Below are 15632 nucleotides of genomic sequence, written 5' to 3'. Positions count from 1 at the left end.
TTAAATTAATTGTGCTCGTCCTTGCGGAAGAGTACAGCTGTGGGTATTGTGCTCTTGCCAGAGAGCAGGCAGAAAAAGTGGGGCCGGGCCCACAATCGTGCCGCTGGCAAGAGCACGGTTGTGGATGCTCTTAGAGTCTTACGAGTTATGACAAGTAAATTAACCATTAATCACGATATATAACTCTCCTTAAATTCAGCAAGAGATCAGCCTTGAAAAATAATCGAGCATATCCTATTCCATAATTATTACGTGAAGGATAATCGGTTAAAATAAAAATTCAACAAATTTGTATAAATCCCTTATATATCGGATTATGTAAATGACAAAATTACCCCAATTATTTATTTGCAATTTCGGTTAAGTATACGTTGAATTAATATTTGCCAGAAATAAAATGGTTGGACAAAAATTTCAAAATAGTGTCTTAACGGTTTTCTTATTAATAAAGATTCTAATGATATGTATGATATGAGCTGGCAATTAGGAGTATTTATTTGGGATGTAAAACGGTATCAATATTAGTACTAGTATTTTCATTGTGTATATAATTCTTAAAATAATTTAGAAAATAAACTAATATATACTTAATAAATAAATTTTATAACTGGTTTGAGGCACATATAGAATGCGGTGATAATGTTAGCGTATAAAATCGGTGTATTAATGATGAAATTAATATAACAACTAAATAATTATATTGAAATTTAGTAGGATTAGGATACAAATTTCGCAATTATAATATCTGAAATCCCCATGCATCGGGATTCATTATCTCACTCTAATCCCAATTCCTCTCTCTCCCGATTTCAGAATCTCAGATTTCTGCACCAACTCTCTCTCTATATAAACACAGATACACGCATCATATTCGAGAATTTCTCCAACAAAAAGGAAGAAATCCTGTAGAAGAGCTGTCCATGATGAGGGAAAAGGCAGAGAACATGGTGAGAGAAGAGGGAGAGGACTTTGAGGAGAACGGCGAGACGGAAGAGGCGGCGTTGGAGAGGGCTTTCGACGAAATAGAGGTGCCGCCGTGGCAGAAGCAGATCACCATTAGGGCGATGGTTACCAGTTTGATTTTGAGCGCCGTCTTCAATGTGATAGTCTGCAAGCTGAATCTGTCCACCGGTGTGATTCCGTCGCTGAACGTGGCGGCGGGGCTTCTAGGTTTCGCCGCCGTCAAGGCGTGGACGGTTATGATCGAAAAGTGTGGTCTTCTCAAGCAGCCTTTCACAAGGCAGGAGAATACTGTTATACAAACTTGCGTTGTCGCCTCTTCCGGCATTGCTTTTAGCAGTACGCCTCTCTCTCCATACATTCATATACTGTTTTTTATTTTGAATTAAATTCTACTGTATTTAATTATTTGCAGAATTGCTTTGCTAATGTTTGTTCTTAATTCTGAACTCATTTGTTTAAGCACGTTTCTTAATGCTAATTTTATGTTGTGGTAGAATCTTAATTTCATCGTGGTTGATGCAATGATTCTAGGGTTCCAACCTGCTCAAATTTTAATTTCATCTCGGTGTCATAATGTTTAATTTATTGTTGTGATAAATTGTTTATATGATGTTTTTGTAATCAATTATCAGGTGGGACAGCAAGTTATCTACTGGGTATGAGTCCATTAACAGCATCCCAAGCTGATTCAGGGAATACTCCAATCAACGTGAAGACACTTTCTCTTGGATGGATTACTGGGTTCCTTTTTCTTGTCAGCTTCGTCGGCCTTTTCTCGATTGTGCCCCTAAGAAGGGTATATACATTTTCCTTTATCCTCATCGATCATCTTCCAAATTTCCATATTTTAACTGCTAGTTTACAATTGAAATTTTGGTTACAGCTGATGATCTTGAAGTATAAATTGACATATCCAAGTGGGACTGCCACAGCCTACCTTATCAACAGTTTCCACACTCCCAAAGGAGCCAAGCTAGCTAAGTATGTAAATTCTCTTCTCATTCCCATTCTCGGTGCAGTTTTCAATTGTATGGCTGTTGATTTGATGTGAATGCAGGAAGCAAGTGTGGGTGCTTTTCAAATCTTTTGTTGGTAGCTTTACATGGGCTTTCTTCCAGTGGTTCTTCACTGCTGCTGATAACTGTGGTTTTAGTAGCTTCCCCACTTTCGGCCTTAAAGCCTTTAGCCAAAGGTGTGATATCATCTCTACCCTGATTGAATCTCACTCATATAAACAACTGCTTGTTAGTTAATTAATTACTTGTTCATCAATTTCCTTACAAATGCAGGTTCTACTTTGATTTTTCGGCTACATATGTGGGAGTTGGAATGATATGCCCTTACATGGTTAATGTTTCATTATTGATTGGAGCAATCATCTCTTGGGGCCTTATGTGGCCAGCGATTGAGTCCAAGAAAGGCATCTGGTTCCGCGCAGACTTGCCTGGGAGCAGCCTTCATGGCATCCAAGGATACAGAGTGTTTCTTGCCATTGCAACCATACTTGGCGACGGCTTATTCCAAGTGGTATACATGGTTACACTCACAGTCAAGAGCTTCGTACAACAGAGCTTGCACAAGAATGATAACATTAATCTTGATGAGGGAGATGTAGTGGAAGACTACAACGAGAAAAAGAGAACCGCATACTTCTTGAAGGATCAAATTCCCAACACAACAGCAATAGGTGGATACATTGTCCTGGCTCTCATCTCAACATTTGTAGTGCCGCAGATCTTCCATCAGCTCAAGTGGTACCAAATTCTAGTAGCCTACATAATAGCTCCGGTTCTCGCCTTCTGCAATGCCTATGGCTGTGGCCTCTCTGATTGGTCCCTGGCCTCCAACTATGGCAAGATAGCCATCCTGGTGTTTAGCTCATGGGTGGGGCTAGAGCATGGCGGGGTTCTTGCAGGGCTTGCCTCATGTGGTGTGATGATGAGCATTGTGTCGACAGCCTCTGATCTGATGCAGGATTTCAAGACAGGGTACCTCACCCTTTCCTCTCCTCGCTCAATGTTCGTCAGCCAAGTCCTTGGCACTGCTATGGGGTGTGTCCTATCTCCTCTGGTGTTCTGGTTCTTCTATAAGGCCTACAGCGTAGGTGACCCCAACGGTGCATACCCAGCCCCCTACGCCTTGTTGTACCGTGGCATTGCACTCTTGGGAGTGGAGGGCTTCTCCGCACTTCCCCACAACTGCCTGATGCTTGCAATCGTGTGCTTCTTGGTGTCTGTGGCCATCAATGTACTCATCGTGGTGTTGAAAAGGTATGAGACCAAGTACAGGATCTACAGGTTTATCCCTAGCCCCATGTGCATGGCTATTCCTTTCTATCTTGGAGGCTACTTCGCCATTGACATGTGCATTGGGAGTGTCCTTTTGTTCGCGTGGCAATTGAAGAACAAAAAGCAGGCGGATGAGCTGTCACCTGCTGTCGCATCGGGGCTCATCTGTGGTGACTCTCTGTGGGGAGTTCCAGCGGCGATATTGGCTCTGGCCGGAGTGAGTCCTCCAATCTGCATGAAGTTTTTGTCTGCCTCGGCGAACAAGCGTGTTGATGCTATGCTTGGCGCATAATTTCGTGGTTGAGACCATGTTTCTTAATATTTACTTGTATCGTTTTGTTTTTATTTTTATTTTTATTTTTATTTTTATTTTTCATTGGTATGGTTGTTAGTTACTATCTAAATTTGAGGGCTGATGATAGTTGGCTCGCTTTCATTTTTATTATTTCATTATTGTAAAATCTGCAAGATATTATTCTATTACAAAATTAGTCAAATTTCATAGAATCGTTTTCTTTACTCTCGTTGCAAAGTATTCAATTAAAAAAGAATTATGTCACGTATTAGAAAATATATTGATATAAATTGTAGAGAAGGCGCGGTGCCTCTGTAATTAAAAATACTAGGCTACACTAATTTTTGTGTACTTAACAAACTATCAAATGTATAATATGAACGAGAGCTTTCGTGGTGAAGAGTAGTATCAGTTTGGAGTCTTTGGACACAATTCTAAAAAAGATAATTTTTTAGGATTTAAATTTATAGTTAACGAAATGTTGAGATATTATTAATCCAATTATAGATTTATAAAATGATAAATACATACTAACAGTTTTCTAAAAAATAGAAATTGTTTATAGAGTAGTCCTAGTAATTCTAGCGATTGGCGGCGGCGGTGGAATCAATCTAAAGCCGGACGAATGTCGCGTATCTAGGAGAACACGATTTAAAAATCGCGGTTGCTCTAAATCCCTAAAATTCAACTGCTCTATTTCCCAGCAAAATCAAACTGAAATCTGACAATTTTTTAGCTTTCTGATATTAGATGTGCGTATGTATGACTGATCTCAGTCGCTGTGGTTTGCTGCTGCTGGCGGCGGCGGCGATATCTCTTTTCTCCTCTCACACTGTTTACTGCGACGGCAGCGGAGATGCGGATGTGCAATGGCAGATCCTCACTAAATTAAACTACTCCTCGCAGATTCGTCTCCATCCTCGCCTCATTCTCCTCGTCACTGTACCATGTAATTGATAGCCATAATTTATCTAATTAATCGATTCACATGTGTGGTAGAATTTGGTGTTGTTACCTGTGTACCGAGCTATAACTAAACACTGGACATACAGGTTTGCGATAGGAAAACATGTTCTTTTTTTTTGTTTCTCCTTCAACAAACATTGTGATTGTTGAACACCGAGCTAACGTCTATTAGAGACAAAAAACTACATATTTCTGCTTGTTTATTGTTTGAGAAGTTGTGTCCAGCTCAAGCAGCCACTCAAAATCGATACATAACAATGATTTAGCTCTAATGCTGTGTTATTTACTTATGGATGCGTGTATACTCTGATGGTTCCACAAGTCACTATATTTCACATGTTCCATTTCTATTCCCCTTATGTTGATGTTCGCAATCTTTGTGAAGGGTCTGGTGAGTCACGGTCCCTTATGAAGGGATTGGCTCAAGCGGTTGCCAATGATGAAATGGGGCTTGGTACCTTAAAGCTTATGGTCCTATACAAGAATGTGGAGAGGACTCTAGCCGATGCACTTGGTGCCACTGATGGAATAACAGTCTTTTACTACCATACCTCCCTGTCATATAGATATGGGGGAAGACTTCGAGTCCAGAGCATATTGGTTTCTGTGCATTATGTAGTGCAGCTTTCGCCTGACGAGAAACCTCTTAAAACTTTAACCACTGCAGAAGAGCTAAGTGTATTCCTTCATTCAACTGACAAGGCTGTAATTCTCTTTGACCTCTGTGGTTGGACTCCAAGATTGCTTGCCACGAATGAGTCTACAATTGGAAATGATCCAGGTATGTTATGTTTCTACCTTCTGAATTGACCTCTGTTGTTTTGATCACATGAGTAATAAAATGAAGCCAACATAACAAACACAATAATTTCAATTCTTTTGTGATATGATTCTGACAGAGGAAGGACTGATAAATCGCCCAGGAAAAGGTTTTTTTGGAGCAGACGCTGAAATAGAGAACAACGTGGTAGAAGAGAAGGATAACAGGAAGGTGGATGGTAGTTTCTTAATTCTCAACTTTATGACACTCACTAGAGGTGCATAACAAACTTTTTTGGTAGGTAAAGAAACACCTTTATTCTATGTGTGTGAATAGGATATGGAGGACGGTATGCCAAGCTGTGGAAGTGACGTTGGATTTAGTGGAACATCTTGGCTGAATCAGTTTAGCACTGTAAATAATAGTCTTTCGAAAGAGGTACAAAATGTTACAGTTAGTGCTGGGGAATCCTGTTCTTTATTTGAGTTGCAGCAATACAAAGTGTCTTTTCAGAAGTTCATTGAAGTTGCTAGAGAATTCTTCTTACCTCCTGAGAAGTATAGATATGCTGTGATTCATGAAAGATCACTTCTTCCGTTGCTAAATATTGAAGAGCCAATTCATGGGTTCGTTTTTGTTCAATTTGCCGGATGTCCGAGTTGTTCTCAGGTTCTCAAAGAAGTTGATGATCTTAAAGCTATACTGCAATCCCAGCCCTCGACTGTTTCAGAGGTAAATTGTATTTTGATACCTCTAACTTCTTGGATCTCTCAATATCAATGATTTCAATATATCTTTAGATATCAAAATTACCAACTTGTTAGAATGTAATGCCAAAACAATCATAGGGATGACCTATGCATTCACATCTCTTTCCTTTATACCAATCGCCTCTTTACTAGTTACTGTTACTAGTTAACACAAGTCACTGACATAGTACTCCCTCCGTCCCTTGTTACTTGAGGCGTTTCTTTTCTGCACAAGGTTTAAGAAAATTGTGTTTAGTGGGTTAAAGGAGATAAAATAATAGTAAGAAGAAAGAATAAAGTAGAAGAGAAAAGAGATAGTAAAGTAGGCGAGAGGATAAAGCATGTGAGATTAGATGTTTTTTTTAACCATAAAGAGAAATGACTCAAGTAACTTGGGACAACCCAAAATAGAATACGACTCAAGTAACTGAGGCCGTATTTTTTTTAAATTGTGACTTATTTGTGTTATGCACTTTGTGCTTAAACTCTAAAAACAATGGTATACAAGTTACTATAATGAATGAGGCTAGAAACTGTTTTTCTCATCATAATTGGCTAGAATCATGCATTATAATAACAAACTGTCAAACTTTATCACAATATGTTCACATCTACTTCTGTACTTACTCACTGCCTTATGCAGGTTGGAGATGATGGAATTGATGCAGCTTTGCCCACAAAAAGGCCTTCAATGCTTCTTTTTATTGATAGGTCATCAAACTCAGTAGAAATAAGAAGGGAGAGCCAGGAAGCTCTGAATGCTGTTAGAGAGTTGGCAGAACACACTCATGGACAAGACATTAAGAGGCCCGACAAAACATTAGATACCTACAAGCATCCAAAACTACAGCATTTTGCACTATCAGAAAAAAATATTCTTCAAGATAAGATGTCTATCACGATCATGAATGAGGGCCAACAAGTTACTCTTGAAAATTTGGTCTCCAATTTGCAAGGTCTTATGTCTGTGCAGGAGATCTTAACATATGCACTCAAGAAAAAGGCAGAGAGGAAACTAAGTTCTCTTGCAAAGGATGTAGGGTTTCAACTTTTGTCCAAAGATTTTGCCATTGAAGTCGTAGAATCTCAGCCATCGCACAATGAGGACCAGTCTAACCTAGTTTCAGGAGAAACACACGTGGAAGATGGTCAAGAAGGTGTTGGCATACATAAGCAAATACCAGCTGATGAGTCTGATAGAAGGCTTAATGTGATATCCAGTCCTTCTGATGTTGAATGTACAGTGTCAGAAGACAAAGAAGATGATAGTTGCACATTTTCATCTGTAGTACCAAACCAAGGTGATGCTGATGAGTCTGATAAGAGGCCTAATGTGATATTCAGTCCTTCTGATGTTGAATATATAGTGTCAGAAGGCAAAGAAGACGATGATAGTAACATCTTGTCATCTGTAGAACCTGAGCAAGGTGATGCTGATGACTCTGATAGGAAGCCTAATGAGGTATTCAGTCCTTCTGATGTTGAATATATAGTGTCAGAAGGCAAAGAAGATGATAATGGTAATATCTTGTCATCTGTAGAACCTGATCAAGGCGATGATAGTTTAAGTATCACAGCTGGTCGTGCTCAAGGCTGGAATGTTGGGGAGACAGCCCACTCTGGAATGGAGGACAATGAACAGAACACCAAATTTAATATTTCCTTTTTCTTTTTGGACGGCCAATACAGATTGCTTGAAACTCTAACTGGAGGATTAAAGGTTCCATCAGTTGTCATAGTTGACCCAATTTCCGAGAACCACTATCTCTTAGATGACCAATCGGTTTTGAGCTATTCTGTTCTATCTTTATTTGTTAATGATTTCCTAGCCGGAAAGCTTCATCCACATCGGCAATCATCTGATACAGTTCCTAGCCCGAGAGGTGCTCAAAGACCGCCTTTTGTTAATCAGGATTTTCATGAAACAGATTCCATTCCCCTTGTTACAACCCATACTTTCTCTGAATTGGTTCTCGGTAATAATTCTGATCCCAGGAATTCTGCCAGTCCTTGGGATAGGAATGTATTAGTTCTTTTCAGCAATAATTGGTGTGGGTTCTGTCAGAGGATGGAATTTGTTGTTCGGGAAGTGTACAAATCTGTTAAGAGTTATGCTTATATGAAGACAAATAGAAGGAAGGTTAAGTCGGTACTGGAGGCAGGTGAGAAGTTCATATTTATGCCTGTGATCTGATATTCCTCAATCTGTCCATGAAGATTTGTTTCAGTTTTTCTTCTCTTTGTTTGAATTCAATTCTCTTATACGTTTGTTTTTTTTGCATGGTGATGTTTCCTTTGTCAAAAAATCTTAGTTCTTAACGGTCCATGAGGATGACATCAAGTCACTGTGCCTCTTATCATTGTGTTGCACAAGGTGGTGTGAATTTAGATTATTCCCTGCCCTTATTTTGGAATGGTAACAATCCACCACCTCCTTTGCTTACATGCCTTGGAAAATCTTTTATTCATTTACCGTCATTGAATTTTAAATGGAAAAATAATACACTGCTTTGAGTGCACCAAATACTTGGATGTGAACCTATGTGGTTGTTGCTCAGCTCAATGATGTGCTTACTTTCATTTCCACTTTGGATTTGTTGTACCTTTCTATAATGTTTTTATGTGCATATAAGTTCTCGTCTAAACTAAAGTTGTTTGCACATAATCTACTCGGAAGTGGTAGTCTTGATTCTTCTATATGTTCTGATTCTGATCAATGGCTTAGAATTGTTGCAGAACACACTCATGATGTGGTTTTAAAGCTTCCACTTATCTATATGATGGATTGCACGCGGAATGATTGTGGCTTCATCATTAGACCAATACTGCAGGTGCGAGTTACAGGATTACAGATGTATGTGTGTTGGGTGTCTATCCAGTACATCTTGCTGCCTTTTATTGTGGGATGGTAATATGGGTCCCCATGATCCCATCCTTATCAAAACTAAACATTTCGTAGCAACTGTAGATTAACTTGCAGTACTAAAACCTGTAACGTTGCTTGAAATTGTTGAATAAATGTTCATGGTGCACAGTTATGTATGGGAGGTAGAAAGGGTACTTAGTCATGCCTCGACAAAATATAATGAATATTTGTCATGTATGACAAATGTCTAGGTTTCTGCATAAGCATAATCATGATCAGTCTTGGTCTCTAAAAAAATTGAGAGTTAAATGTTAAAAGCCTTATTACCCTTTTTAACTCTGCTTTTGCAATTTTTTTCTAAAACATATTTAATTGTTTCTGGTCTGTGCACCTGATATGTGTAAATTTGCAGAGGGAAGTTTATCCACTTTTACTGTTATTCCCGGCTGGAAGGAAGAATGAGACTGTATCTTATGAAGGAGATAGTATAGTATCTGATATAATCAAGTTTCTGGCTGCTCATGGAAGCCATGTAATGGACCTTATCACGAATCAAGGTAATTGTGTAATGGTACTTTCTCGTGTTCCTTTACATGGACCAAGTATCTGCTTATTTTTCTACTCCACTTGTATCCTCAGGTTCATATGAACTATTGAGTCAATCTAAATATAATTTTAATAACCCTTTCCTGGGTTAGATTTTCTACAGGACCACAAGTCTGTTAAAGAGGAACTAGAGACTAGGAGCTTGCACCATGAAGTTCTAGTCAGAGATCTAGTGCAGAATGCTGCTGTCAAATACAAAATTGATGCTCAGCTACCCTCTAAATTGCAGGAAAAGCCTGAGTTGTCTGTTGGTTGTGTTCTGAGAGCAACGGAAAAGCTTCTGGACGTTCACCCCTTCGACGAATCAAAGATTCTAATAGTGAAAGTGGACGAAAGAACTGGGTTTCGTGGTCTGATAATTAACAAACATATTAGTTGGGACTCTCTTGAAGAGCTTGGAGAAGGAAGCTTTGAATATCTAAAGGAGGCGCCCCTTTCTTTTGGGGGACCTGTCATGATGCGCGGGATGCCTCTTTCTGCGCTAACACACAAATTTATTGAAGGCCGATCTGTGGAAGTCATGCCAAACGTGTACTTGATGGATCAGGTGGCGACGCCTAGCCTAGTTGAAGATATAAGAGGTGGAAACCAATCTGTTGGTGATTTCTGGTTCTTTCTGGGATATTCTAGCTGGGGTTGGGAACAACTGTTTACTGAGATTGCTCAAGGTGCTTGGAATGTAAGCAAAGGCGATGTAGAACAGTTAGAGTGGCCATGGCTTTAACACGGGCGGGCGGGCGGCTGGAAATTTTGGGGGTGTGCTAAAATAGTTGAAATAGTTGTGAATCTTGAATCCTGCAGCTTGTTTGTAACTACCTCTTTGACTAATCTACTTGCTTCATTTTCATTTTTTTCTTCTCTCCATGAAGTTAATATGCTAACTCGGTTATAAATGTTGGGTCCTGTGATATAGAACAAGTCGATACGATACTATGCAAATTGTTAAAGAGTGTGTGGTTTAACCGTTTAACCATTTTGGTCATTTTTTGCCCCATTTTGATGGTGATGTCCAAAATTGTCGGTTAACCATTTTTTGCTAATACTAGTATACTAATCCAAGGTCGACTACGTTATTCAAAAGCATGGTATGGATGTAACTAAGGTGGGATACTTTTATTTAAAACCAATGATGACTATGGATGAAGGTTAGGCGTGCTTGTTCGGCAACCATGACACAATACTGGAATTGTCATTTTTTATATTACCGGGTGTTCGGTTTGCAAGATAGTATATCAGGATTAAGTATATAGTGTGTTTGGTTCATGAAATATAATAGAATGCGAGTGAAGTGAGTTAGTGGAACGTGAGATATATAATAAAATGTGACTTATTGTGGAACGGACTGAAATGACAAAATGTGACTTTTATTGTGAAACCAATGGAGTAATTATTTTTTTAAATTTAATTTAATGATGGCTTTGATTTGGCGCAATTTTGGATAAATTTGATAAATCCGTGACCGCTAAAACAAATTGAAGAATTTATAAGGGCATCCGCGATGGGGCGGACGATAGGCCGCCCGATGCCTCGGGCGCGCTATCGTCCGCCCACTGTGGATGACGCGGACGATGCAACGCGTTTTAATTTTTTTTTCCCGAATTTTTGTCTATTTAAACCTCGTTTCTCATTCTATTTTTCATACGAACATTTCTCTCATCTCTCACTTTTCATACGGATATTCTGATCATCTCTCACAAACAAAAATGAATCACGACGACGACTGAAATACCTCGGAGGGCGTTAGTCGGACTTTGACTTGAGTCTTATTCGATGCCGTTAATGACGCAACGACGGATTACTTAGCCGAAATGCAACACGAGGAGGAGGAGGCCGCGGTGAAGCAGATCCCCAGGCCTATTCAACGTCGGACAGAAAAAGCGGCCCGACGGCAGAAAACCAGAATTCCCGCCACCCTGCAAACGGATTCAGAAATCTCCACCACGATGGCGGCCCCTGCCAAAACCCTAATCGACTTCTTCCAGCAACCGGCGCCGAAACGCCTCAAGAGAGCCTCTTCGCCTCCACTCAGCCCATTTTCCTCACTCAAGGACGACGGCGCCGCCGCTTCCTCCAAGTCGACGGTGTCCATTTCGCCGGAGCAGAAGCGCAGAATGGAATACAACAAATCCCTCGCATTGTCGAAGCGGAACCTAAAACTATGCTCTGATAAACTCTCCAAGGCAGTTGCAACAGGTCTACCATCTTCTTCTTCACATTTGATTTTAACTCTTTGTTCACAGAGTCAGATTCTGTTGGTATCTCTTTTATGTTCATTAGTATTTGTAGTTTGATAATCTCTCTTTTTAATTGTCAGAACGATGTATATATTTGCTTTTATTCCTTTTGGTCTTGAATGATATGAAATGATACATGATACAAAAGAACAATTTTCCTACGTTGAGACAGTTGCACTCTGTAGTTAGCCGTTGGGTCTCCCCAGCATTTTCTTCGTACTTCTGTGTATGGGGATGTGCATTGACAGAAAACATTTGATTGGACTCGCTTCTGATTTGCTTCAAAAGCCGTTATGTGAAACTGTACCAATTTGGTTAGAGTTAAATAGAGGTTGAATTTGTATTCTGCGGGAAATTTCTTATCCATAGGACCCTACTTTTCCCTTTACCATCTTTTAATGAACTTACTTTGGTTTACATTTTTGCATATCGAATATTTGGAATCTGCAGAGCACTGAAGAACTACATGTTCTCATTTAACTTTATAGATTGAGGCATACTATATAGCATTAATATTAACTCATTGCATGTTCTTGTGTGATTTGGTTAATGAAGGGGTGGGGTATGTAAATTTGGAGGAGCTATTAGTGGAGGAGACCTGGTCAGAAGTGCTATCTGGGGAGCTGCAAAAGCCTTATGCAAGAAAGTTGTGTGAGTTTGTCGAGGCTGAAATTTGCCATGGTAGCACACCAATTTACCCTCCCCAGCATCTGATTTTTAATGCTCTTAACACCACTCCATTTAACTCAGTAAAGGCGGTTATTATTGGACAGGTAAAAACTTTGTTTGCCTTACAAAGTGAATCTCAAAATTGTTTAAAAATATAAAATCAAGAAATATGAAGAATAAGTAAAAAAAAAAGGTGTTAGTCGATGCATTGTCTTTTGTCATATGCTGATTGCTGTTATTTCTGTTCATTCAACTCAATCTTCATTATCCCAAAGTTGAGAATTTACATACCTACTTGTGAAACAGTAAAACAAGCCTTGTAATTTCCTCAGGACCCATACCATGGACCAGGCCAAGCAATGGGCCTCTCTTTCTCTGTGCCAGAAGGCATCAAAGTGCCTTCAAGTCTACAAAACATATATAAAGAGCTCCAGAAAGATATGGGTTGCACAATTCCATCTAATGGGAATCTTGAAAAATGGGCTATACAGGTAATATACCTGTTTCTGGATCATATATTTAAGCTTAGGATAGGACTTATTTTTATGTTTCTGTTTTAATTGTGGCCACATAAGATGAAGTAGTGACTAGTGACAATCCAATGTGTTTGGGGCTACTTAGATTCATGTTTATGGAGTTTGGAGATATTTTGAAGAGATTCCTCTGAGGTGTTTTTTGGGTTGCTGAGTTTACATGTTATTTATGGTTACGATTTTCTTACATCCAAGTACATAAGATAAGTTCAAGAACACATGAAAATTACAGTGTATGTTTGGAAAATAAGTCTCATTCTTGGTTGTGTTTCCTCATTCCTGAAACAAAATTTTTTTTCTCTGGATCTATGGATTATTTCTAAGCTAGCCTAAATATAGTGGGCATGTTCTTTGTCTTTTTTGATATGTCTATCTTTCATTATAATGCTTCTTGAGTTTTTGTCAACACAAAGGTTATCACTCTCTGCTGTTTCTTTGGCTTGTGGTTGCTGAATAATATGAGCAAATGTATTCGCCTCTTTATGTTGTACAGAATAAACAATTTTAGATCCTAATTAGTTCATCAAAGGGGACAAAAACACTAACTGATGCTGTAACACCAATCATCTTTTCCTTGTGTGTTAAAATAAACCCCATGTGAAAAAATTAAATCTAGTTATTATCTTGTATGATTAGATCAGTCGATCGACTACAGTGAGTTATATTTTTAATTCCTAACCACCATTTTATTGAGTGCATTTGAATTTAATCTCCTCAAGAAATGACTCTATTGTCTTGATTTCTAGGGTGTCCTGCTATTAAATGCTGTTCTAACAGGTATGCTCCTTTCTTCCCCTTCTATACTAACCAAGTCATATTTATTCTGTGGAGGAAACTGTTTTTATGCTGATATGCAGGTGTTGGTTTTCGTTGGTTTGCTGCTTATCAATATTTCATTGGCCCTTAGGATTGAAAGGGGTCTGTTATAGAAATTCCCCCCCCCCCCCTCCTTCTACCAAGTAGACAGTATCAAATGTACTGCATACGGTGCTTTGGCATAGACTGGTCTCACATAAATGCCATCATATTCCTATCTTGTTTTCAGTTAGACAGCATCAGGCTAACTCTCATGCCAAAAAAGGGTGGGAGCAGTTTACTGATGCTATAATTGGAGCAATTTCACAGAAAAGAAGTGGAGTTGTTTTTCTCCTCTGGGGAAACTATGCCCAGGCGAAATCCCGGTAATCTATTTCACGATACATGTCTAAGTAATGGTCAAACATGCTTGTATGAGCATTCTTTTTTATTATCGATTAGCAAGAAAACTGTCTTTGACCGCCGACATTGTGTTGGCCAAAATTTTGTGGCTCTTATCAGATCACTTTCTATAAAGTTTTCAAGTATATATGAAGCTTAAAGTTATTTGATTATTTCACTACTAACACAGCCCTTTCAGAATTTTGGCAAATTAATTTGACCGCCCAAAGGTCACTTCAGCTCTTTTATAATGCTGGGACTAGTTTGTTACCTTTTAAAGACTGCATGAAGCGCCTGTTTCTGAAATTTCCTGAGAATAGCAATACATGCTAAATGAGTCAATAAATTTATGAGCACAGAAAGAATTGTGATGGATAAAGTGGGGTTCGCATGCTATTTCTGCCTTTCATTTGGCCTTCAGCCGAAACTTTAATTAATCTGTTTTTGGTTGAAATTTATGTTGAAAAAAGAAAATGCTTTTCTAATGTACACGAACCATCCATAAACAGAATAGGTATCAGACTATGCATCTGACAGGTTTAGGGGGATTTTGTTTTGCAGGTTGATAGATGAATCAAAGCACTATATTCTCAAATCATCACATCCTTCAGGTTTATCCGCAAACAGGGGCTTCTTTGGATGCAGGTGAGTCAGACTTGGTTTGGGGACTTTGAGTTGCTGTCCTAGCTTGGCTTCTAGTAATTTGTGGTCATTATTGATTTTAGATTTAATGCCTTCTTCCAATATGTTGACGTTATTTTCGCAAAGGAAGTGGGTTTATAGTTCGAGTGTTTTTGCATGACAACGATAAAGGATATAGGAGAATTATATACTGGCCTGTACTAATAGCAATTTTAAACTTTCAGGCACTTTTCTCGGACAAACCAGCTCTTGGAGAAATTGGGAGTATCTCCAATAGATTGGCAGTTGTAGTGCTACAGGGACAGGACGTTCCCATGCTTTGTAACCTCGACTCATGAGTGATGAGTCTGAGATCTTTTGCCACCATGTATCATCTGCTGGGTTGTAAGTCTTGTAGTACAAATATGCATATATAGTTATGAAGTTTCCAACCTCATATTGCCGACTTGCAGTTGCAGTATTGCTCTCTGCAAATAGTTGGCCCTCTAATTATATATCTGTATGTTATTTTGCAAAGCCCAAGATGATGTTTTTGATTTGGATTATGTAGATTCCAGTTCATATATGCTCTTACCAATTTGAGTTTTTTGCTTTAGAGTGAACTGCACCAAATAACTATAACTTTTGCACTTGTTGCACAATTAACTCCTAACGAAAAAAATAGCATCAGAGGGGCCTAACAAAATATATAATCACAGATAGGGTATTTTTAGTCATTTTTTAGACGAAAATGCCCAGATGACTTGATCTGTAGCTTGTACTCTTTTATATTACATAAATGATTGCAGGGTTGCTGGGCACGCTTTCTTATAATAATTAATGGGTAGTCTTTCTCTCTCGTACTCATAGACACAGTAAGAGCAT

At 38.9% G+C, this 15632-nt stretch overlaps 3 protein-coding genes across 5 annotated transcripts; all 3 read left to right on the top strand.

Moving 5' to 3' along the window:
* Nucleotides 1-775: 775 nt before the first annotated feature.
* LOC121794594 (probable metal-nicotianamine transporter YSL7) lies at nucleotides 776-3770 on the top strand. The gene is made up of 5 exons (XM_042192825.1): nucleotides 776-1299; nucleotides 1596-1759; nucleotides 1847-1944; nucleotides 2021-2155; nucleotides 2253-3770. The coding sequence occupies exons 1-5, from the start codon at nucleotides 921-923 to the stop codon at nucleotides 3541-3543; spliced, it is 2067 nt and encodes a 688-aa protein (XP_042048759.1). The 5' UTR covers nucleotides 776-920; the 3' UTR covers nucleotides 3544-3770.
* A 471-nt stretch (nucleotides 3771-4241) lies between these two features.
* Nucleotides 4242-10343, top strand: LOC121794593. Of its 3 annotated transcripts, none has more exons than XM_042192822.1 (8): nucleotides 4242-4495; nucleotides 4898-5293; nucleotides 5412-5503; nucleotides 5609-6004; nucleotides 6665-8183; nucleotides 8758-8852; nucleotides 9300-9444; nucleotides 9597-9749. In XM_042192822.1, exons 1-8 carry the CDS (start codon nucleotides 4297-4299, stop codon nucleotides 9611-9613), a joined length of 2859 nt encoding a protein of 952 aa, XP_042048756.1. In that variant the 5' UTR covers nucleotides 4242-4296; the 3' UTR covers nucleotides 9614-9749. The 3 variants fall into 3 exon arrangements, with proteins under 3 accessions (XP_042048756.1, XP_042048755.1, XP_042048758.1); XM_042192821.1 differs by having other exon boundaries at nucleotides 4243-4495; nucleotides 9586-10343; XM_042192824.1 differs by lacking the exon at nucleotides 4242-4495 and having other exon boundaries at nucleotides 5245-5293; nucleotides 5412-5510; nucleotides 9586-10343.
* An 830-nt stretch (nucleotides 10344-11173) lies between these two features.
* On the top strand, nucleotides 11174-15363 carry LOC121797289 (uracil-DNA glycosylase, mitochondrial-like). Its single transcript, XM_042196046.1, has 7 exons — nucleotides 11174-11686; nucleotides 12283-12500; nucleotides 12729-12887; nucleotides 13676-13706; nucleotides 13975-14110; nucleotides 14688-14771; nucleotides 14993-15363. The coding sequence occupies exons 1-7, from the start codon at nucleotides 11302-11304 to the stop codon at nucleotides 15057-15059; spliced, it is 1080 nt and encodes a 359-aa protein (XP_042051980.1). The 5' UTR covers nucleotides 11174-11301; the 3' UTR covers nucleotides 15060-15363.
* Nucleotides 15364-15632: the final 269 nt, after the last annotated feature.

This window comes from Salvia splendens, chromosome 3 (genome assembly GCF_004379255.2).
Source record: "Salvia splendens isolate huo1 chromosome 3, SspV2, whole genome shotgun sequence".
Lineage (NCBI taxonomy): Eukaryota > Viridiplantae > Streptophyta > Magnoliopsida > Lamiales > Lamiaceae > Salvia > Salvia splendens.
Note: the sequence above shows the minus strand (reverse complement) of the source record. Positions and strands in the feature narration are given on the sequence as shown.

Coding starts and splice junctions, on each gene's coding strand:
- LOC121797289 (XM_042196046.1), top strand. CDS start 11,302: ATGCAACACGAGGAGGAGGAGGCCGCGGTGAAGCAGATCCCCAGGCCT. Junction 12,888..13,675: donor TTGAAAAATGGGCTATACAG/GTAATATACCTG, acceptor CTTGATTTCTAG/GGTGTCCTGCTATTAAATGC. Junction 14,772..14,992: donor AGGGGCTTCTTTGGATGCAG/GTGAGTCAGACT, acceptor TTAAACTTTCAG/GCACTTTTCTCGGACAAACC.
- LOC121794593 (XM_042192821.1), top strand. CDS start 4,297: ATGTGCGTATGTATGACTGATCTCAGTCGCTGTGGTTTGCTGCTGCTG. Junction 8,184..8,757: donor TAAGTCGGTACTGGAGGCAG/GTGAGAAGTTCA, acceptor GAATTGTTGCAG/AACACACTCATGATGTGGTT. Junction 9,445..9,585: donor GGACCTTATCACGAATCAAG/GTAATTGTGTAA, acceptor TTCCTGGGTTAG/ATTTTCTACAGGACCACAAG.
- LOC121794594 (XM_042192825.1), top strand. CDS start 921: ATGATGAGGGAAAAGGCAGAGAACATGGTGAGAGAAGAGGGAGAGGAC. Junction 1,300..1,595: donor TTCCGGCATTGCTTTTAGCA/GTACGCCTCTCT, acceptor ATCAATTATCAG/GTGGGACAGCAAGTTATCTA. Junction 1,945..2,020: donor AAAGGAGCCAAGCTAGCTAA/GTATGTAAATTC, acceptor ATGTGAATGCAG/GAAGCAAGTGTGGGTGCTTT.